General features: G+C 40.5%; 1 protein-coding gene across 2 annotated transcripts in view; it reads right to left on the minus strand.

The window, feature by feature from the left end:
* ZC2HC1A (zinc finger C2HC-type containing 1A) overlaps window positions 1-14,905 on the minus strand; it is a 34,721-nt gene extending 19,816 nt beyond the window's left edge. For both annotated transcript variants that reach the window (XM_042839774.1, XM_042839773.1), the window contains exons 1-4: window positions 14,849-14,905; window positions 3,231-3,304; window positions 2,410-2,526; window positions 2,074-2,209 (exon numbers count right to left, since the gene is read on the minus strand). In XM_042839774.1, the coding sequence (XP_042695708.1) occupies window positions 2,074-2,209; window positions 2,410-2,526; window positions 3,231-3,304; window positions 14,849-14,864 (343 nt within the window). In that variant the 5' untranslated portion in view covers window positions 14,865-14,905. The remainder of the gene's footprint in view (window positions 1-2,073; window positions 2,210-2,409; window positions 2,527-3,230; window positions 3,305-14,848) is intronic.
* Window positions 14,906-24,501: the final 9,596 nt, after the last annotated feature.

Raw genomic sequence — 24,501 nt, forward strand, 5'->3', positions numbered from 1 at the left:
ATTTTAAAAAAAATTAAAAAAACATCTGTGGTCAAACCATGTTAGGACCAAACAGAAAGTATAAACATAAAATTAAAAAAAAAAAAATCAATGAATCAATGAATTATGGAAGCCCTGATAGCCTAGAGAAGACTTTCAAAGCTGACTAAAGTAAGTGAATCAGACAACAGAGGATTAACAAGTATTTTCTTAAGTATAAGGGATTGTATCTTTATCCTTTCATAAAATGCTTAGCACCAGGCAGCCACCTAGCTACCATAGAACAGTACAGCTGAGGTTGAAACAGATCTGTGGAGGCCATCTGGTGGAGGCCCTACTTAAGCAGGAACACCTGCAGCAGATTGCCCAGGACCAGACATTACCATCCAGAACAACTGTTAAGATTCAATGTAAACTCAATACAGTCCAAACAAATCAAAATAAATAGGCAATAAACATACGTAGCCAAGTTCAGTGAAAATAGGAATGACTTAAAATCCTTTTCAACATCATCAGATTTTTCTACACTGTTTCTAAAGAAACACTGGAGCAGGCGATCAAAGAAGGAATAATACTACCTATTTTTTTTCCCAAACTCAAAGCAAGCAGTTAAAAGAAAAATATTCTGTATTGATATTTCCTACTTAAAGGAAAAACAGTCTAACAGCTACCTAGAAGTAGGCGTACCAAAAACAAAGCTGAGTAGGAGAGGATGGATATACTGCATGATACACTGCATAATTCCTCTTTCTTCCCATACATAAAGTGAAAAAGGCAGAACTGTAGCTACCTCTGCTCTGTTTTGTTGTTTGCAGGTTTTTGTTTTGTTTTGTTCTGTGGGAAGAGTCCATAATTAACTGACACATCTTTGTTCCTGGTTCACTCCTTACCCACTGCAACAGGATGAAGCAAGGAGACTATAAATAATAAAGCATAGCTTGGGAAAGTGAAAAGGAAGGAAGATAAACAAAGGCATAATACTGTGCTCTTCCCTGTACCTCTTCACACTCAAGCAAAGTGAAGAGAGCAACTTTCTTCGCATTGCTTTTACTTGCATTCTTTTGCAGACTGGTGCCAAGGGAATCCTGCTTCAATAGCTTCTGCATGGCAAATTTTCGTTCTGGTCTTCTCTTCTTGTAATTCAGAACCTACACAACTAACTTATTGATCTTTTCCATGATTAGGCCTGATGTTTCCTAGCATCCTGAATAATATGACTCTTCACTTCACAGTATGAATGCACAGCTACAGTCCTTATACTAGGACTAATGCATTTCCTGAGGAGAACGAAGGTGTAAACTACTGACATCCTCACAAGATCACAGACAGCCAGAAGCAAATAGATGATTTTTTATGTTTTTTCCCAGTCTTTCTGAAAATGACCACTGAGTTAATCAAATGGCTTACCTCTTAAGACCTGAACAAAGATATTCTCCAACCTACAATCACATGACAGAAGTTCACTTAAAAGTGTTTTTCCCTTATCACCCCAGACTGCTTCCATGTTTATCCTAACTCAAGGTCTGAGGCCACTGAAGAAATGTTACTCGCATATTAATACAAGTTCCACTGATCTCACATACTCTAAAACACCTTCTCTAGTGCACGAGGAAGGATCACAAGCATGCCTAGAGCAGTTAAGTACATACAGTGCAATTATGAAACTACATCTGAAGTCAGAAAGAAATGGTAGACTACACTGGACGAACACACAGCTTCACAATATATAAAGGATGTAGATGTCCAGAATTGGCAGCCAATTAAAAAGAAACTTTGCTCTGAGTTGTTCCGCTGCAGAAGATAGAAATAAGGTGCTGAAACAATTTGTACAACCTACAGTATGTAACATACTAGCAAGTTGGCTATAACCACCTTTTGGTGCACTGAAAACAAAGTAACAGGCATTGAAAACCACTCAGGACAACTAGCCAGTCAGATCCAACAGTCATGAAAGAACATTTGCATAGGGATAACCAGATAGGAATCTTCAAGAACTCATGAAAATTGTATTCAAAAAAAGTCCCCAATATACAAAATTTTATATATTGTTTAAGTTACAAAAAAGTCTTTAAGGAACTCAATAGTTTTACATACCAGGGTCATATGATGGCGGAGGTGGTGGAGGAAGTTTTCCACCATCTTTAAGATTAAGTCCTTTGGCTGCTCGTATAGTGGCTATGAATTCCTCATGCTTTCGTCTCCAATTGGATGGCTTTTTGGGGGGTTCTGGCTAAGAAGTCAAAAAAAAACAAACCCCACAACTTTTTATGTTTGAAGCTCTTATTTCACGTTAAATACATTTATTATAAATTCATTCCAGATCCTTGTTGATCGATCTAATTATCACAAGTTGCCAGCAGAAGTAAACCTTATTATAACGTATACATATTTTACCTAAAATGTTCATATAGGGAGTAAATTATAACATACCCGTGGCTTAAGAGGTTTTACTGTGGGAATGTCAGTTCCTTCTGCTCTCTGGCGGCTGGAATCGAATGTCTTCCTTTTCTTGGCAGAAGTTTTTTGGCAAATGGGTCCATGCTTTTTCTACAAATAGAAGAAGAAATTAAAGAGAAAGCAGAATTTGTTTTTAGAAATATGTTATTAACATGTTATTTTCCTCTTTCTAGATGTGCCAATAAGCAAATGAGGCTCAGGTCCTGATGAGTAAGATTAGAGTGCTTTCACTCAAATTCCTATGCCAGCATTACTTTTTTTTAACAGACATACAGGAACTGGGGTATGGGGTCTGAGCAAGGAAGAGAAAGGGAGGCATCTGTATTTGCTCTTTACAAATAAAGAAACTGATAGGTTGTAGGCAGCATTGGTATTAAGAGGAAAGATGGATCAGAAACTGTCTGAAATTCATATTTATATTTAAGGACAATTCAACTTATATTAAGACTGAAGAGGCAGGAATTTTGAAAACTGCTAACAGAACGCTTCATTTGCTAGGTAAGATGGAATGGTGTTAGGCCTTACATTTGCAGAGGCAAGGAATGATTCTGTGGCCCCAGAGAAAACGTCTTTGGAAGCATCTGAATTTTCAGAATGTGACAGGATGCCAAAATACAATTAATCTTTAAATAGCTTCAAGACTGAGACAATGGGAATTGTTAACTTGAGAAAACAGAAATAAAAACAGAAAAAAAGCAATAATCTAGATCTTCTTTATTTAACTATTCTGATCACTGCTTAACTTTCATATCGACTTATCAAATGTAAAAGCCAACAGTGCTCACAGTACTTACCAGTGCTGCTGGAAAGAAAGTCCTTCCACAAATCCTACATGGCAACAGATCTCCAGTTTGCACTGCAATCTCACCTTAAAAAAAAAACAACAAAAACATAGTTCTATAAGAAAATTTGTTTAAATTTGTACTGAAAAGAATTCTTTCTGGCTTGCTAACCTCATATACTTGGCAATAACAACAGCTGCCACTGTTAAACTATGTGTTCTTTGAACTGTGCAAAGACCGCATTGATCAGAAAGGAAAGGGTGATACAACTCCTTACATAACTTTTCAAAGCAGCCTGGCCCAGTAAAAAGTCAGCATGAATTCTAATGATCTAGAACATGAGACTTTGCACCTTTAAAGGAATGCCTGCACAACAGCAAGAAAAGGACTCATTCACACCAAGTCTCACTGACAGCCCAAACAGAAATGTGGAGAACAACAATTCTTAGTGAGGATGATGTTTTTGAAAGAGAACCACCTGTCAAAACATCACAGAGAAGCCACATCTCATCACTTATTTCTCTCTATTAAGTTAAACTATTTCACTTTGCCTTAGAAAAATTCTTGAAGGCTATTTTTATGAGACATTTGATATAGGTTATAAGCTGACAGTTTACACAAACATTTCAGATCTTTCTATTAAAGCTCTGACTGATTCATAGAACCAGATTAAAAAAAAAAAACATAACAAGTCACAGTATCCAAGTTCCTTCAAGCCAGTATATTCATGTAGTATGTATTATATGATGGAGTTGAGGCAGAGATGAAAAGCTACACAAGACTTATAAATGACATGTATCTATTATATAAAGCACTGTAACACAGCTATAGGAACATACGCATACACATCAGTAGAAAGGGAGTAAATTTGGATCAAGCTTAAGATGTACTAGTTTCTTCCTCTGTACTCAATCTGAAAGTACAGCTCTTTGCCCTTTAGGCAAACTAGTTGCTGAAACTACAGAAGTTATAAACATAAGAAAGTTCAAAGTTCCTATTATTTTTTTCCTCAGTAGTAAACAGTTTTCCAACTAAACATACATACACATCAATTAGGACCAGAGAATCAGTCCTATAGAAAATAGAAAGCTGAACAAAATGCTTCAAGGCAAGTAAATGCAGATTCAAGTGGCCATGGCTCCCAATTAATGCATTTTTCAAGTTTAAAGGTTGAAATTAAATGAGATTTCCAGTAGCAACACGTAACCATTAAATCTATTTCCACTACTTTTACGTACACATTAATTGTATGTAGTATATTAATTCATTGTATATTTTTACAACACAGCTTTTTTAAGAATTAAAAGTCATACAGAAAGTGTTTTCCAGGTGAATACGCTTCTGTATATATTGTGCCTTCATTAATTTACACACCTTTTCCATGTAGACACGAGTAGGCCCTTATCACAGCATAGCAGGACCGCAGACAGTAACTGAGATGTGTAGTTTAAGTAATAATTAAGTGTTCATTCCTGTAATCTAAACGCATTTGTATTTACACAAGTAGAGGGAAAGCAGGAAAGAAAGCATTCCAGGTAGATCTTGCTTTTCATCTATTCTTGCATCCGAATTACACTTGCATGTTAACAACACAAAACAGGAAAGGTTATTATTTTTTTATTATTATTATTGTTGATGGTATCTTTCCAACCTTTGCTTTAAACAATCATACCTGAAATTTTTACCACAGGTCTGTTCCTTTAAGCACTAATCACAAGTAGCAAGATGCAAACTTCTCATGCACAGCTCTGACAGCTGGAACCTCCCTCATTGCTTTTCTCAAGGGTAAGCAAAGAGGCAGTGGTTGAAGGCACCCTTCAATTCTCCCAATCAAAAATACCAGATATGCACAGACTTTCTTGTTCCATTACTTCATTCTTCTGGATTCTCGGCACTCTTAATAGTGCTGACAGATAACAGTGCAAAGTCACTTCCGTTTTGAAAAAAAACAAAGAACTTTATTTTGTGACATTTTTCTAATACAATTCTCAGATCTGCCAACAAGCGAGAGAGGCATTTCATAGAAATACAAAGTGACACCCTTTGTGTCTTCAAGAAATTGGCTGAAATAAATAACTATTAGTGATCTCGTAATCAGGTGTATAGCATAATATTATAAGATTTGACTGAGAGATGAATTCTTTCAAATATCTGCCTTAGTGAATGAAGAATAGAATATAGAAGTACTCAGGTTGGAAAGACCTTAAAGTCCAACCACGACCCAACCCTACTATCCTAACAACCCACAACTAAATCATGTCCCTGAGCACCACATCCAAATGGTTTTTAAACGCATCCAGGGATGGTGACTCAACCTCCAGCCTATTCCAGTGCTTAACAACCCTTCTGTAAAGAAGTGTTTCCTGATATCCAAGCTAAACTTACCCTGGCACAATTTAAGGCCATTTCCCCTCATCCTGTCACCTGATGCCAGTGAGAAGAGACCAACCCCCTCTCGCTGTAACCACCTTTCAGGTATTGGAAGAGAGCAATAAGGTCTCCCATCAGTCTCCTTTTTCCCAGACTAAAGCCCCAGTTCCTTCAGTCTCTCCTCCTAGGGCATGTTCTCCAAGCCCTTCACAAGCCTTGTTGCCCTTCTTTGGACCTGCTCCAGCACCTCAATGTCCTTTCTGTATTGAGGCGCCCAAAACTGAACACAGTACTATGGATACAATCTAATATAGCACAATAGCTACATCTTCCACCATATTCTTCTTTTTGCTGCACTTAGGAATTCATGTTTATATTTGAATTCACCATGAAAAAAAGCAGACTTGACAGATGCTCACCTAATCCAGCAGTATTTACATAAGGCATTTCAACACATAACAAGTGCTAATTAGCACTCACCAGCTACAGTTACTGAACTCTATTTCCTTCCAGCATTCCTAACTCTCCTGTGCTGCTGGCAGGTACTCAGCCACATTTGTCAAGAGCACTGCCAAAACTTCCCCTGTAACACAGATCACTGACCCCAAACCCACTGTGTTTATCCCTTCACTTCTTCCTCATTGCTTTTTTATTCTTCAGTAAAAACAGAAAATTAAAAAATAAATCCATAACATGTTAACATTTCCTTTTTAAGAGCTCAGGAGCTTTACAGACAGGTGAGTAACATCAACATGAAACCTGCTGATTTTAAAATAAACGATGGCAATAAAATTGTGAAATTGTGAAAAAAGTTGGTGAGTTTGCTTTTTTTTTTTTTCTCCTAAAGGCAATAACATACAATACCTAGCACTTGTTACACATAAGGCATGCAATTAACAAGAGACAAAATTATTTTTTTCTCGCTCGTCCAAAGTTGTATTTACATCACAACTAACTTCAGCAAGGTTTTCCCTAAAGTAGCAATTCAAAATGTAGCAGCAAATGGCAGTCCATAGGGACCTCTTTTCCTGATTAAGGCACTCCTCAATGCATTTAAGGCTTAAAAGCAATAACAAGTAAGAATAAATCAAACAGCAGAATCCATTTATTAAGGAGCACAAGCTGACAGTTCTGGTACTGTATGAGTTCTGTGCTGCATGAGCACCCAGGACAGCTCTGCAGAGGAACCTCCACAGCTGTGCACTGGAACTCTCTCCTATCACGATCACTTTCCATCCTAGGCTGTAAAACACTGTGAGGAAAAGATCCTCCACCATGGCCTTCAGGCAAGGCCGATGAGAAGCACGCCTCCATCCCAACACCATCAAAACCACTGACAAGATAAGGGAAGGGAAAAGGAGTACAGCAACACATGGAATAATAAAGATGCAAGTAAGAAAGGTAATAGATTCAACTTGGTTGTATGGGAAAGAAGATAAAATAGAAAGGTAACACCTGAATCAAGAAACACAAGAAAGGGTTTACTTGGCACATGAGTAGGAGAATAGAAATTGGCTCTAAGATAGCATCACAGCAGTTTGTAAATTTTGGTTCAGTCTTCTTTGAAGTCTGGCAATAGTGCAGGGATATCACCAGTAATTTATGTACCAATTTTAAACATGAATAACATCAGTTTATTTAAACAGTAATAATTACATCATTTTGTAAGAAAATTATGTTCAAGATGGTCATGTATATACCAATAAAAGAAGTAGTTTCATCGAATATTGCCAGAACTATGACACGCAGGTTTACACCCAATTCTACTGTCTGCCTGAGATTAGGTCTCAAAAACAGAGATCAACCTACTAAGATGTTGGTTGTCAATCATTAAGTCATCAGATTGTTGCAGCTTTGTTCATAAATCTCCTGATCTCATGACCAAATTCATCCAAATTCATCACTTGCATTTCTGAACAGTCTTTCATTCTTCATTTCTTTTTCTACCTGCACATGAATAAGTTACCCCACACATTCCTTTCAGATGTGGTCATGTAGTTTCCTGTACTTCCTCTTCTCAAGGCTGGAGTTTTGCTGAGAAGTTTGGGTGGACCTCAAAGTCCGACAATAGAGCCTCACAGAGCCTCTCAGGCAGCACGGGGCTTTTAGTTCGACTACAGATGAATTTAAACTTCTTTGAAAGCTAGATTTCTAGGGAACAGCTTCTCTTCTTCCCACCACATTCAAACACAGCAACTGATTTAGAGTGGAAACTACAAGCTGTCAGTTCCCAGATTTATCTTCTGTTGTACAGTAATGTGTGGGCCCACAGAAACATACAAGTTTGATTTGATGCAGTCCCAGCCATAATGTTAGCTCCTACTGTCATGCTGAAGAAACAAGCAAGTTGTGTAAAATAGACTGCATACTGAGGAGCAGAAGCCTTCAGTACTGCTGAGCAGTTAATAATTGAAGTTTCATTACAGTTTACACTTTTGGAAAGCTGTGAGTTTCTATGTACATCTGCACATACTTAGATATAAGGTGCAGGACGCTCCAAAGAAATAAGACTACAAAGATTAAAGCAATACTTGGTCTCAATAACAGTATTTTGTAATGTTATGAGACCTGTTTGATTGCCCTTCTAAGCCTTTAATTTATCTGCAGCAATGACAGTACTAAATGACTTTGGCCAGACAACTGTAATAACAAGAACCACCAAGTGCCACTGCATTCAAACATGCAGAAACACTCTGGTATGAATTCCAGCTTTGGCATTACCTACTCGACAAGTGGTCTGCAAATACTGAAAGACATTTGTGGAAGAGTGCATGCCAAATTTCCCTGGAAAATCGAATGTATTGTTTTTGGCACAACTCCCATCCCCAAAAGCCAGTTATTTTGTGCTTAAATCCATATGCTTCAGCTACCAAAAAAAAAACCAGTCTCATTGACTGAGGAATTGTATCATCAATCCACAACACCATTTCCTGGGGGCAGACTCCAACATATGTCAGCTAAGCAGCACTGACCTGGTGCTGAAATGACTGAAAAAACAGAATATTAATTCTACAGGTTTTTGTCTGAAGCAAAAATGAAAAAAATAAAATCAAACATCATTCTGCTAACAATGGGAAGTACTTTGCTGAACTCTGATGATGGAAACGATTTACACTCCAACCTAGCCCTTAGTAGCTCATGCCACTCACAAATACACAGGAAGAAAAAGCAAGAGGAAATCATAGTAAGGTCATTCTTTACTATTCAGCCTTCTTGCATAATTCAAAGTTTTTACGCCATCAGGTTTTTCACAATAAGTAGTAAACCAATCTACTTCTACCAACTTTTTACATGGTCTAATAATAATAAGACAAGGGGGAATTGCTTCAAATCAAAAGAGAGGAAATTTAGGGGAGATGCTAGGAAGACATTTTTTACTCTGAGGGTGGTGAGGCACTGGCTGCCAAGACAAGCTGTGGATGCTCCCATCTCTGGAGATGTTTAAGGCCAGACTGGACGGGGCTTTAGGCAGCCTCATCAGCTGGGTGGTGATCCTGCCCACAGCAGGAGTTTGGAACTAGGTGTTCTTAAAGGTCCTTTCCAACCCAACCCATTCTATGATGATTCTGTCTACTTCTATCTCTGCCTGACTTCAGAGGAAAGATTAATTCTTTTTTACTACTGTATTGACAATGGAGTCTAATCTTGTGTAAACCTGTCACTTCTGCTTACTAAAGATATCAGAAAGCAGCAAAACTTCAACTCCTTCAAGCTGAAAAGCTTCAGTGAGGCTTTCCTAGTACCTCCTGCATACTCCTCTATCAGCTCTCCAGCCTGACAATGCAAGTGTACTATATTTGTCAAAATTACTGCTATTGTAACGAACATGAGTCTGATTATGGCGAGTTCTATATCACTTCCTTGAAAATAACATGCTGAGGACAACCCCTCTGCCTCAGAGTGACAACCTGGAGGAGGATTCTCTGAATAAGTTCTTTTTGTGACTGAGAAGTGAATTGCACACAGTCTAGAACAGTAAAACAGGCACATGCAAAACGTGTATCATGATGTGTTACACTTCTCTGTAACTCTCTATGCTTTCTTCTTCCCTTTCTCATCTGAAGCATAACTTCCAATGTGAAAACATGCTGATGTCACACTAAATATCTTCCTGAAACTACTTTTCCCCACTCCTACGTGACCCTTCCAAGCAGATCCCTAAACAGGACAAAATCTTCTCTCCTCAAGGCCAGGGTCCTGATTCTCCTTCTTGCCCTCTCTTCTCAGGACCCTGAATGCATTCGCCTGATGGCCAACACATGTATGGCTGCCCTGACCTTCACCCCTGCAGGCAATGCTTCCTTATTCATGCTGTGAGGTCCAGCAGACTTTTCCACATCTATCTTTTACCTGGGTCAGGAAGTTGTCACTGATATACATCAAAAGCCTTCTGGACTGCTCATACCCTGCTGACTTGTTCCTCCAGCAGATAACAGTGGGTAAAATCTCCTGTGAGGGCCACCTATCTGAAGAGGACTTCTTCTGCCTCATCAAGTGGCTTGTAGCAGACATACAAATACGACAGTTCCCCTATTGCTCTGCTTGCTATGTTTGATCCTCTCCAGTCCCACAGTAAGGCTCCACTGCTCTCCCACACAAAGGCAACCTCTGCTTGCCATCTGGCTGGTTCTTCCTGCACAGCCTGTACCCAACCACAGTGCAGCAGCCACTGCCGCGTTCCTGTGGCCCCAGTGACACTGCACTCCTGCAGCTGTGCACAGAACTCCAATTCCTTCAATTTGTTCCACACACTTGAGCATGGGTGTGCAGGCACTTTGGAGAGGCATTCAGTTGTGACACACAAAAAACTATGAGAGCTTCCCCTTCAACGCATACCATATATATCAAAACCCAAGGCAATTAAATAGTTCTGCGTGATCGATCTGACTTCCAAACATGCTATTTGGTCTTCTGTTAATGAGCTTTAACATCAGCTAGTCACCATTAGAAATCACATGACTTGCAAAATCTATGCGTGGTAGAAGAATTGTGCTGACAGTAAGCAGGTAGCCAGACGCAGCCTGGCCTCCTCACGCTGACCTTCACTCTGCCAGCCTTGCATTGGCAGCCCCCAAAACATTTCATTTCAGTTTCTTTCCTGAAACATAAGCACTAATCAAAAATAAAAATAAAAAGTTGTCAAAAAACTAAACTTGTCCATGGTTATTCAGTGTATTAAATGTAAAAATTATATCGCTTACCAGAGGGGCAAACACGTGTAAAACACAGCAGTACAACGCAAAGTTACTTATTATGCTTTAATAACTACTAGAGTAGCACATTCTTAAAAATATATACATTTATGTTAGTCTTGGATTTCAGATGACAGCAGTTTCCAGCTTGCTGATTTAAGAATCATAACATTTATTTTTCCTTCTCTCAGACAAATTAGATAGTTTCAGGAGAAAAAAAGAAAAAGCCAGAATGTTACAGAAATGCAGGAGGCCCCCTTAAATGCAGCTTAAGAAAATGGCTGCCAAAGTAAGGAAGCTGCAGTACACATCCAGAGGTAAGGCAAAGATGTACACCAAAGGGAAAGGAAGCTCACATATTTCTGTTTTGAAAACAAAGTAATAATTTCCTACAGCATAAGGAAAATAATAATAATAATAATAATAAGGCAAAGGAAGTGGGCATTGGCTCACTCCCAAACTGAAAGCAAGCACATGCACTTGCATCCAGTGGTCATGTTACTAATACTAAGCCCCAAAGTATTATGCCTCAACTGTTTGCGGTGGGGTCTCAGACATTATCAGGGTAAGTGAAAGGTCCAGAAACAAAAACGCTCCTTCAGCACAGTCCTCAGCTCCCAGGTGATGCTACACAGCAAGCTTTATTAGTAACAGCCCACAGGGGCACACCCAGACTGCTCAGAGCCTGAAAGCTTAATGGCAGTAACAGATCCTGCTTAGTGTGTGCAGGGGAAGCTTCAGGCTACAGCCTGCAGCCACCCATCCCCTTTGAGCCCTCCCTAGCTGCTGGGGCTTTGTGGGTGCTGCCTTCATCCACAGCTGCCCCGTGCCCTTCACCCTCCAGGCAGCAGCCATTCTGACCTGCTGGGATGGCTGTGAACAAGTGTGGGAATAAGCATTTCTTCAGCTTCGGCAGCTGCTGCCAGCACCCTCCCAGAAAAAAAACAAGAGCCTAAGAGTGCAGCTGATTTAATGCCACCATTGGACTGTTCCTGCTCAAGTGAGGAATTCAGTGCTTGGGCCCCTCCTCCATCATCCTCAGCAAAGCACAGGGATAACTGCACTGATGTGACAGCCCTTCTGCCATCCAGCAGTGAGAGCCACTAGCACACACCAAACCATGGCAAGTGGCCTTCAGACTCAGCACACACCAGGTTACCCAGGGCAGGGCTTTTAACTCACCTTAAAGATCATTGCTTCCTGCAGTCATTGCTCTCAGTACATTCTCCAGGAAATTAAACAAATTAAATAAATGAACTGAAGACCAGTCAAACCCACACAGGCTACAAAGTAATAAATGTCAAGTCAGGAATCCCAGATACAACTTTCAAAGCATGTAACAAATTTGTCACTTGAAATGTGCGCACTGATTCCTTTGTACAAAGCTTTGTAGTTCTAAATGTGACTTTCAACACCAGTCTAGTAATACAACAGTACTGGTAGACAACTGAAAAAATAAAGCAGACATCAAAAAACCAGCACAAGTGAACTTTGAAAGCAACATTTAAGTTGTACAGAAAGCTACTTTGCCATTTCACTGAACATTTAAACTTGTACATAGTGAGAAAAACGCAGTCACAACATAAAAAGTACTATTCCACTTCTTAAATGTCACTAATGCAGCTCAACAAGCCAACTAATACACGTTCAACTCTTCACATAATGGAAAGAATCATTACAAACTGTGTAAACTTACTTCTTATTAAAAGCATGCTTGAATTGTCAGAAATAAAACAGATCTCACCTCAAGGTTGCTGAGCTTCAGAAAATAAAGCATCAGCTTCTGAAGGCAAGAAGTCCTGGCCAGGCAATTCATGCCTGAGGGCCCTTCCACCACCACAAAAACACACCAGGAGAATGCAGCCAAAAGCCAAAGTCCTGCCCTGCACCCTAATTATATCCCTCACCTCACAACTCCCCAGACCAGCTGCACAAATCAGCCCTGGGAATTGCTTTTGCTGAGCCCTAACCCCAGACAAGGAGCAGGCTGAGCCGGATTTCAGGAGCAGCCCTTGCTTCCATGCTGGATGAATGACTGGGCAACTGTGCTCCTTAACACAAATTTAATCCAAAATGGCAACCAACAACTTTCTTCTGAGTCACTGGTGAAGCAGAGACAGAGAGAAAAGCACAACATCTAGCAAAATAATCCATCTTTACTGTTGGTTTTGCCTGTTTTCCTCTCTTGGGGCCATATTCCCATATGAACGTCATTAGAGCCTACCTTAATGTTCAAAAGAGAGGTCTTAAACTGAAAAACCTGTATACAAAAGCTCTGTGTACTTATGTACACTGCAGCTCTAGGAGCACTAATAGTTTGTGCTTTAATAAAAGAAAAAAAAAAAAAAAAAGCAGTATTTTGTGTTTTGGCAATGTTCAAAGACAGGAAAGTAGTACAAACTAACCTCAAAAGATGCAGAAAATTCTATTACTTAATTTCAAAGAAGCTAGATAACAGTGTGGGATATGAATCTTCAGAACAAAGGTCATCTTGAATTTTAGAAATGTCTCAATACCCATACTATGCTCAAATTGATCTTGAGTGCTCAGAAGGAACATTCCATGCCATGGAAAACAAAATAACTCTGATAAGCTCTAGGTTTTGAAAGTGATTTCAAACAAGGGCTGAGTAAGCATGAGAGCCTACAATTTAGAAGTTCTTCTTCCCACCACTGCCTGTATCTACTGAAACAATAAAAGTGTAACTCTTCTCCAGAAGGCACACCAACCAGCAGACAGAACAGGGAGAAATCCAACCCAATAATGACAAACTTTCTTAGCCTTCTGTAATCTGTAGATGACCATTCTCCCTACCCTCTGTTATGAAGCTACTGGAGCTTATACAACACAGCTGGCATAGCTGGCTTCATTAAATTAGCTCACAGCCAAATCAATTGATGGATGGGCTGCAGATAATACGCAGTCCCAACTGCAGGCAAACATGCAGCTGACTCAAAACCAAAGCAAGCTTCCCCCTTCTGGGCAGGCAGCATAGGATTGTCATCAGTCAGAGGCAAAACAAAAAACAAAACCAAACCCAAAATATTATTTGATAAACCGCTGGACATCACCTTTCAAATCTCACTAACAGGGAAGGCGTAAGAGCAAATTAAATAACAGAAAACCTCTTGGGATTTTAATGCCAAATAATGCTGCCCTAATCTATAGTCTTACTGAAGTCACTGCTCATAGGAGAAGAGCCTGATGGCCATAACATCTATGGTTAGGACATAGAGAAAGGACAGACGCTCGCTGTGAGTGACACCAGTGCTTGGAGGGACAAAGGACAAAGGCTAGCTAATGCTCACCCCTGTTTAAACACGCAGTTATTGCCTGCGAAGCTCAGCATGGGAGCCTCAACGACTGTTTTGTGACAATTACTCAGAACAAGGCTGCATTTTTTCTTAATATGGTTACAGCAGCTCATCAAACGCAGTAATGGCAGATTTACTAAGCGTTCTAAGGCAAGCTGCAACTTCTTAAGTTCCAGGCTGGCATTTCACTGCGACGGATGGTCGGAAGGGTGATGATATCTTCACCGAAGCAACTGGCACGGGATAAAGTTGCAAATACTCTGTCAGCAAACACACACCTCGTTTTCGCGGCACCGAGCACTCCCCAGGAATTACGGCTGTACCATGACTTCATCCTCCGTGAGCAAAAGCAGAGAAGCGGGCACAGCCTCCCCGCAGCAGCGTCCCCCGAGCACCAAGCGGGCGGCGGAACCGCCCAGCCCGCCCGCCGGGCTGCGGCAGCGGAGCGGAGCCGGGGACAAAGCGCGGCCCCGCCCGCCGGCACCCCCAGCCCGCCCGGACCCACAGCCTCTCCCCCCCGCTTGCCGACCACCGAAGCGTGCCCGGCTGCGCTCCCCAGCACTACGGCGCGGCGAGGCCGGGCTCCGAACGAGAGGAAAGCGGCGCCCGGCCCGCAGCTCCCGCAGCTCCCGCCGCCACCGCCCAGACGCGCCCGCAGCACCACGAAACCGGAGCGTGGCCCACCCCGAACGGTTCCCGCTGCCCCGCCGGACGGCTGAGGCCTTCCTAGCCGCCCCCCACCGCTGCCCCTCACCTTCCAGCCCTTCCATGGCTCGCCCCGACCGCCAGCGCCCAACCCAGTCCCGCTCCGCCGCCGCTGCTGTAGCAACGCCGCCACCTCCCGGCCCGCTAACATCCGCCGCTCCCATTGGGCGGCCGGAGCGGGCGGGACGGGCCTCACCGCCCCTCGGGGCCGCAACGCCGGGCTGGGAGTAGAGCGGCTTGCCGCCTTCCTCTGAGCGGCTTTCGGCTGGCAGGGGGGTGAAGGGGTTGGGCTGAGGGCACGGCTGCCGGTGTGTGGTGCGCTGCCCTTGCTGGTGTGAAAACACGGGGCAGCCGAGTGAAAAGCACGAAAAATGTTTTTTGTGTTTGTAGGCAGTGGGTTCCTCGTCCTTTCCTCCTCATTAAACAGGCACACATATGAAGGAAATGAATATAGAATCATAGAATAGCTTGGGTTGGAAGGGACTTTAAAGACCATCTAGTTCCAACCCTCCTGCTGTGAGCAGGGTTGATAGCCACTACATCAGGCATCAGATCAGGCTGTCTGGAACCCCATCCAACCTGGCCTTGAACACCTCCAGGGACGGGGCATCCACAGTCTCTCCGGGCAGCCTGTTCCAGCACCTCACAACACAGCAAAAAAGCTTCCCCTTACATCTAATTTTACCATCATTAGTTTAAAACCTCATTCTCCCGTTGTCCTAACACTGTCTACCAATGTAAAAAAAAAAAACAAAAAAAAATTTCCCTTTATAATATCCCTTTAAATATTGGAAGGCCATAATGAGGTCACCCTAGAGCCTTCTCCAGACTGGACAAGCCCAGGCCCTTCAATCTGTTTTTGTAGGAGAGATCCTTCAGCCTCTGATCATCCTTGTAGCCCTTCTCTGGAAGCTCTTCACATCTTTCACGTGTTGAGAGCCTGGAAAAGGATGCAGCACTCCAGAAGGGTCCTGCAAAGGTCAGAGTAGAGTGGGACAATCACCTCCCCACCATTGCTGACCATCTGTCTTTGATGCAGCCCAGAATACAGTTGGCCTTCCAGGCTGCAAACACACACTGCTGACTCACGTTATGTCTTTCATCTGCCAGGACCCACAAGTCCTTCACAGCAGGCCTGCTCTTAAGTTCTTCTCCCAGTCTGTATATATATCTAGAATTGCCTGGACCAAAGTTCAACATCTTGCACTTGGCTTTGTTGAACCTCACTAGGTTTACCAGGACCTTTTGTGTTTATTGGGGTCCCTTAGGGTGGCATCCCTTCCTTCTCCCCTATCAACTGTACTATTCAGTTTGGTGTCACCTGCAAGCTTACTGAGGGTGCACTCAATCCCATCATCTATGTCACTCATAAAGATGTTAAAGAGCACTGGTCCCATGCTGGACCCCTGGGGGACACTGCTCTTCACTGCTCATCTGGAGAACAATCCTCTGGCTGTGGCATTCCAACCAGTTCCTTATCCACTGAGATTATCTCCTGCTACAAGATCAACAGGCTACAAGGCCCGCTTTTGGAAAACAATACCACTGAACTGTCAATGACTATGCTTTTGTGGTGCTTTTTACCCGAGCTCCTTTTGATCTGTTAAAACTTCACATCTATAGCAATAAAAGCATTTCAATAATTTTTTAGGATTACTTTTTAAGCTCCTTTACTTGTCTTCATGATGACAAACAACTAATAAAATTTCTCAGTGTAAACAATAATAAATCTTACCAAAATTATTTCTGTCTTTTCTGTGCACTTTGAAATCATATTTCCTTGTCCATAGGATCACTGTTACGATCACATGAGCTCCACAGATCTAAGTGCTGCATGCCCAACACTCAGCATGTAAACTATGACAAGTATATGTTTAAATCATCCACTGTGTCAAAATTTTGAAGATGTGCAGTAACTCTAGCTGCAGTTTCTCCGGGTGGTTCAGAACCATGCTGAAAATGCATTTCAAATTTGCCTTTGATCTGTGGAGCTCATGTTTGTAAAATTACAGGCCCTGGCAGAAGAAAGCTGTTTGCCCCAGTGCTGCAGAGACCAAACGCTTGCAAATTGTCCATTAAATCTTTGTCATAAAACTTGAAAGAGCCAAGGTTTGTCATAGTTGCCAAATGCTGGCTGCTTACCTAGCTATGAGAGTAGCAAACAGAAGTTCACTTTCTTTTGTGACATTTGCATACTTCGGGGCTGAAAACTCAAAAGCAGAGGCTTAGGGTAATCACATCTTTCAGCAGACAAATCCTTTATAATGAAACCATAAGCACAACTTTTATCCTGTGTTTGCAATGTAGTAAATAGTTTGTATTAGAAGATCATTTGGCTTGGTTTGGTTTCTTGTTTCTCTTTGAAAAGTGTGGTTATTTTTATTAGCAACCAGAGCAGAAGATGACTTCATCTCATCCAGTTTTAAGGGTCTACAACATGGTGAGCTGAGCTAATTGTCAGATTTCCTATTATAGTCAATAGGAATTTGTTTTTGTAGATTATGTATTCTGTGGGATGAGAGTGAGATCCATCTGGCCAAACATACTGCCTGTTTCAGGGTGACATGAATCAGAGCCCAACCTCTAGCCAGAGGAAGAATTAGACTTACTAACTCTGCGCTACCTACAAAGTGAAGAGGTATTAATGCCAGGTGATGAGCTCAGATGTAGACAACACCCACATTAGAGTAGTCAAATTCTGCCTTAGATGTCTTCAGACTGGATCCTGTACTGGAAATAGATGTACTGCTTAGTTTTGCTCTGCCAAGGTGCGATTGACTGACTGTGTCATTTCATTACTCATCTGGGAAGTGAAGGACGTAAGAAATGACTTACAAAGCTAGTAGGCAAGTGGCTGTTCTGCAGCAAAGCTGAACAATTCTCCTGTTTTCTGTGGCTGGTGTATGAACTTCTGTTGTGCAAATATGCACATGGACAGAATATCTTAAAGGATGCCCAATGCTGGGTCTTTCAATTGTTGTAAATATACTCTATTTTACGTATTGGAACAAAACAAACAAACAAACAAAGAAAACAACAACAAGGAAGAAAAAAAAAACAAAAACAACCATGCCTATACTACTTTGCTCTAGACTTACTACTCCAAAAGCAAGTCTGACAATTCTATAATATTTAGGATTTCCTTTCCAAATTATATGCTAAATCTATTAATTACTGGTTTGCAGTTTGTCTTCTTTTGCCATCGTTGGTTTCTAGTTTAAATATTTTCCTCATTGTTTATCTCTTTGATGTATTTATAGGCAATTAGCCTATGTTCTGTTCCAGTATTTGCCTTGTTAGCCTAAACAAAGTAGAGCTCTTCTGAACTGTCTTCATAAACTTCCTTTCCCATTTCAATAGTCATCGCAGTATCCTTTTTTTTTCCACCAACCTATACCACATTAGTTCATATTTAGCAGAATTACAGAATGAGAGAATCATAGGTGTTGGAAGGGACCTCTGGAGATCATTGAGTCCAATGCTCCTGCTAACGCAGGTTCCATACAGAAGTTTACATAGGAAAACATCCAGGTAGGTTTTGAGTATCTCCAGAAAAGGACACTCCACACCTTCTGTGGGCAGACTGTTCCAGTGCTCTGTCACCCTCAGAGTAAAGAAGCTTTTCCTCATTTTGCATGTGATCAGTGTCTTACTGTAAACATCTGCTAGAGTTCTTCACCTCTGATGGGAGTATTTCTACTAATGCATCTTAGGTTACATTTGCTATGCTATTGTAAACTTGTAGGCACCTAGTCTATATTTAGCTCCTTTTCCATATCAGCTGTTTTGCAGGGGCAGCAATGACAGGAATTTTTGCCTCTACTCTACTCTCAGACTCTACAGTCTGAACACTTTCAGTTCAGTTTGTTCAATATCTCTGAGAAGGAACAAGAAAACATGGCCATGAGTGCAGTGGTCACATTTTCCCCACTCACATTATTAGAAGAGTGGAAATATAAACACTGGCATAGACACAACTACACCTGACCAAATTCCAGGAGGAATTCCAAAGGAGGTGAGAGTTGCACTGCAGTCAGCTCAAACATCAGGCAGGAATATACAGGTACCCTCTTAGCTTAAGAGTCAGTTTGCAGAAAGGCTTATGTGTCTCTCAGAAGGCTATTTTTTCAGAAGAGTTTCTCAGTTTTAGTTGGTATAAAAGAGGGGCAGATTATGAAGGCCCAATTTCCCTGCCAGCTATGGGCATAGAAGCAAGTTACAGTTTAGTCTTTGGTTGCATAAGGCAACATTTTCAAAATATTTGTTCACTGTGCTCTTGACTGGTTACACAAGGAACTCCAGCTCTTTCTTGCGTGCAAGCTCTACTTCCCTACTTCTCATGCAGCTCTTTGTATGATTGTTGCCTTTGTTTTGACGACCCTGATTGAAGTCCCCTTGTGAAAGTGTTCTGACAGCCCCAGTCAGTTTTGCACCCTTTTCATGACACCAATATGGTGAGCAGCAAAATGGCGTTAATTGCAAGGAGCACATCCTTCTTAAAACTTTCCCCATGCCTTAGGGCTACTACCGTTATCTCTGACCAATGGACATGTGGCATATCTTGTTTCCTCCTTATTTGGTCTAACCTGTTCTTCTCTCGTATCTTCAAGACATTTGTTGCCTTGGTTTCCCAGGGGCCAAGGGGCCCCTGTCTACCCTGGCGACTGCCACAGCCCATTCAGTTAACTACGTATGATAGAGATAGTTGGATTATGATAGTCTGAAAGGTGCATATTGATAACAGGATATATTTAGTAAAATGCAATGGGAATTGAATTCTTGCCCTTGTTCATTTGGCCAGCACTTACTCCAGGTAAAGACGGCTCCATGAAATAGATTGTAAAACTTTTAAATTGTTTAGGCTGGCCAGTGGGACTTGAGGAATAAATATGTATATATATTTTAATATAGCAGATTATCTAAACTGAAGCATTCAAAAATCATTAGTCCCTTTAGAAAGTGACTAAAGAGTTCTGGGATCCAGACTTTGGCATTGTACTGTCCTAGACCTTTGCAAACCTGTGCAAATCCCTCCTTTGGGTCAGAAGAGTCGTAAAAGGTCTAAGTCTTGTAAAATGATCAGAATTCCATTAACGTTCCAAATGCTTTCCTCCACCATTTAAATCCTTGCCATAATGACTAAAATCTTTATAGAAAATCAAAACCTGTTCTCTATCTTTCATCTTAATAATGAACATGGGATAGAGAAGGATTTCCCAAAGTGGCTTTTTAATTAATACACTTTGCCTCACACTAGCTACTGGGAATTCAGATATGCTTGCACGGGGGAGTTTAAAATTTAAATATTCCTAATAAGCTTTTTCTTACAATTAACACTAATTGAGGACTACAGACAAGAATGATTACTTTCCTACCGAAATAATTCCTCAATTGAACTACTATAAGAGTGCCTTTTGTTCTTTTGTGGCTTATAGACCTGATTTATATTCAGAACTGGTATATTGTGATTTTCCTATCAATCTTTTTAGCAGCCTAGCTTTTTGCTTTTTCTTTTTCTCAGTACACATTATAGTTTTGTTTGCTGTGAGACTCCCATATTAGATGGAACAAGACCAGAGGCCACAAAGAACACTGTTGAGCAGTGCCTGAGTGAACAGATTTTGCCTGTGAATTGCTCAAACATGAATTGCTCAGTGTATAAAGCTGAATGTAAACTGTCAGTGTTAGAGCAAATAAGATACAATAATGCCCCAAACACCGATAAAACAATAAACATGCTAGTTTAAATTCTAGCATGCCATGTTGTTAGATGTGTTTTGTCAAGCCAGAGGAGGAGTCCAGGGATTGTGACTTTGTATCTGAGTCTGTAATTCTTCAATTGGACAATAAACAACAAAAGAAAAGCTGTTGTTTTTTATTTCATCGGACACTCTATTGCTTTACCTTCTTGATCTGTAAACCATTGCTGCCACTGAGCCCAGCTGTCCTCTTATAACCATTGTTTCTCAGTTCATCATTCTGACCTCTTCCTTGTGCTGGCCCAAGTGCTGCTGTACTCAAGTAGCTGGGAAAGTGATCCTCAACACTCATCTGATCTGCTTATCTTTATGGTTCCCTATATGACTACATGAACTGTGCCATCACACACTGGGTGTCCACATTAAAATCAGAATGGGTAGCCAGCATCTTTCAGGAAAACAGAGCTGACGCTTCCACTGGTAGTTTGTATTAGTTTAAAGAGAAGATAAAATCAGGAATTTCTCCAGCTTGGTTTGTTGGACGTGTGACAAAATACAGAGGATCTTCTCTGTTGATAAGTCTGAGGACTTGCAAAAAGCCTGCAGGTTACTCATCTCTTAACTCTGATGTTACATATCCTTTCTGATCTCTTATTTTGTTTTTAAGTAAACAGCCCTTCCTTGCTAAAAAGCTTCATCTTTTTTTTTGATCCAGAAGCATGAGAAACAAAGAACTTAAAATACGGCCCTGTGTGTAGGATTGGGCTGTGCTGTCTCTAAAACATATATGAATCTTTACCAGGTCTATTATATAAATCCGATAGGACTAATTTACTTATTTATTTTTTAATGAGCTCAAATCCTTTCATGGTTTTGTAGCAGCCATTTTAAAAATAGAAAGGCCAAAACAAGGAAAGTAGACATTCCTGTTTCTTGCTTCTCAGTCTGGCTAAAATATGAAATGTTGGGAGTTCTTCCTTGTGCTTTCAAGAAATCCTGACATTTTACTCTGCCAGATTGATTAATATTTAGAGACTGTGCCAAAATAGCAGCAGCGGAAAGTGCTGTACTGTTAGAACAGCAGGAAGTTTTGAAGAAATAGGTTTCCCAAGCTGTGTTTCTGCCGGACATGTTCTCCAATCAACCTTTGCCCACTCCTGAGAGCACCATTGCTCAGAGCAGAAGGCAGAATCCAGAGTTCCAGAAGAGAGCGAGACCAAACCCCTGGTGTTCTGGGTTGCAGTTCAGGGTGTGGAGTCAGTGTCCTCTTGCTATCTGATAACAGCTTTCTTCTAACCAAGTATGCTTGTGGTGTCAGTAAAGCTGGGATTGTGAAGTCCAAGCTTTAGAGCTGAAGAAACACAAGGTTCTTTGAGTTCTTTACTTTCACAAGTAATTTCACATATTTGCTTATATTTTCTCCTGTGAAACCTAGAGGAGCCTTTTTTAATTTGCGAGGGTCAGGGCTCAAAATTCAGTAATTCCAGACTTAGGCATTGAGCATAGCCTTCTAGTCTCTACATTTCTATGCTGAACTTTAAAATGACATGATATACCCCCTTTTTCTGTATCACCTTTTCTTCAAAAGTCTCATTAGAGAGGCACTTGAAATTTTACAGACTGCAGTAGTTCCACTGTTTACTTATTGCTGTATATTGGCAACCTATATAACAGTTATATTTTGCAACCTATATGACAGTTTTCAAACGTCGGGCTGTTTGTTAGTTTTCACAGCTCTACTAGCAGGGTAGTTCTCTAAAAAAGATGAGTAGGAAAATCAGAGCACGGTCTACATAAGGCAGACATCGACTTTTGGTAAATCTCATGTACCATTTGTGTTTTATTTCCAACACACTGCCACACTTGAGCTTGTTGTTTTAGGACATGGTCTTGTTTTCTGAGGCATGGCACAAGCCAAAACTGAGAGATTACTGAGAAGCAAAACAATCCTATAAAGGTGATTTAACAAAGCCATTTGATGTGAGTTTGTGTGCAAAGTAGTTTATGCATTTCTGTACCCTAAGTGCTTGCTTAGAAAACTGACTTTTCTGGGTAGGCATGCAAAAATTGGTTGCATTTATGTATTGTACAAACCAGTAGACCACGAAGCAGGTAAAATATTCTAGTTTTCTAGAATCATCCAAATGTCTTACATGGCAGTTAAAATGAAAATTATACATATATATTCTTACTCTTGTGGATAGAACAAAGGTGGCAAATTCTGTCACAAGAATTTTTTTTTGTAACTGAGATTACATTTCAATTTATATTTTTGTGTGATTTTCATAATGTTCTTTTTTAATATTCAGAGGAAAATGTGTTAAATCATAGTAACTAATGGTGTAAAGTCATTTGGAAATGAACTTTCAGAATGCTTAGAATAAATATTGTTATATTTGTTTCCTTTTTTATTTATCACTGAATATACTCAGCTTCTTGCAGTTCTCTGTCTCAGAATGTGATCTCATGATTCTTCTATTCTTAGACAAAAACCTACCTACGGATTATGCAGTGTCATCACTTAACTCCTTATGCTATGTGACTAAATTTACACATTTTTAATTCTATTGGGTAATATGTATTCACAGACTTGATTGTAAAAGTTGTTCTTAAAACAAAATATTTTTGCATATCAATTTGGCAAAGAAAGAAAAACTTAAAAGCAATAGTCTAAAAGTACATTTAGTTACATCTAACCCAAATGCGGTTTCACTGCATTTGCTCTCTTTGCATTATACAGAAAAAGGCTAAAGTTCTTTACTATGAGAGTGGGGAGGTGCTGGAACAGGCTGCCCAGAGAGGCTGTGGATGCCCTGTCCATGGAGATGTTCAAGGGCAGATTGAATGAGGCCCTGGGCAGCCTGGTCTTGTATTAAATGGGGAGGTTGGTGGCCCTGCCTGTGGCTGGGGGGTTGGAGATTCATGATCCTTGAGGTCCCTTCCAACCCGAGCCGTTCTGTGATTCTGTGAATTCTCCAGACAATCTCTAGTTGGAGCTGACCTCCTTGTGATTGTCTCTCATAACACTTCCTTTAAAGATCACAACTTTACTCCATATACATCTTTGCCTTTTCTCCCTTTACTTGCTCTTATGAGAAGCATTTGGTATATCCCTATGGTGAGAATTCATTCTGTGTCACAATTACGTGAGGTTTTTTGGTTTTATTTTGTTTTGTTTTGTTTTCTGAATGCCAGATATTCACATGTCCCATGTAGTATCAGTGATTACACCTACTTATGGTGCAGGGTGAAAATTGGCTCTTCAGCATTTCTAAAAGCCAATCTAACAAGGTATTTAAATAGAAAGCCTTTTAGGCATAGTCAGTATACTGAAATCTAAAAAAAAAAAAAAAAAAAAAAGGAAAGAAAAAAGAAATATCTTACTGAAAATGCAGTGACCTTTGGCGTGAGCTGAACTGACTTTCTCTGTCCATGCCAACTTTGCCATGTAGTCAGACCCTTGGATAAAAAATTGATTTCAGTATTTACTTCAATCCTGGTACTTGCAGATTCATATAACTACTTAGAACATTTGGCACAGTCTAGACTGTAAAATATTATTCATGAAGATGAAAGTTGCTCATGAGTAACTTTAGTCATTACTATAGGCTCTAACATAAAAGAAAAACATATAATGTGCTTTATTTTTAAACTTAGATTTACAGTACAGTGTATTCTTTTTTACAACTTTATAAGAAGTCACCAACTATACAGAAGCTACAGCAAGAAACACTGAATAATTAGTCAATGTTTTCAGTTTGGGTGATAGTCCCACAGTATTGCTGGTGTCATACTGGCTTAATTCAACAACTTTTCTGTGGCATATTTCATTTTTAATAAAAAAAAAATCAATAACTGAGAGGACTCATGCCAACAGAAAATAATTTTTGTAATGTATTCCTAAATACTTTTTGTCATTTGATGAAACTGTAGGATTTGGAATTGCAAAAATCTTTATTTGATTCACTGGCGAGTATCTGATTACACACAGCTCAATGTTTCA

This window comes from Centrocercus urophasianus, unplaced genomic scaffold, assembly GCF_019232065.1.
Source record: "Centrocercus urophasianus isolate 14NV4802_14NV808 unplaced genomic scaffold, USGS_Curo_1.0 seq_11, whole genome shotgun sequence".
Taxonomy (NCBI): Eukaryota; Metazoa; Chordata; class Aves; order Galliformes; family Phasianidae; genus Centrocercus; species Centrocercus urophasianus.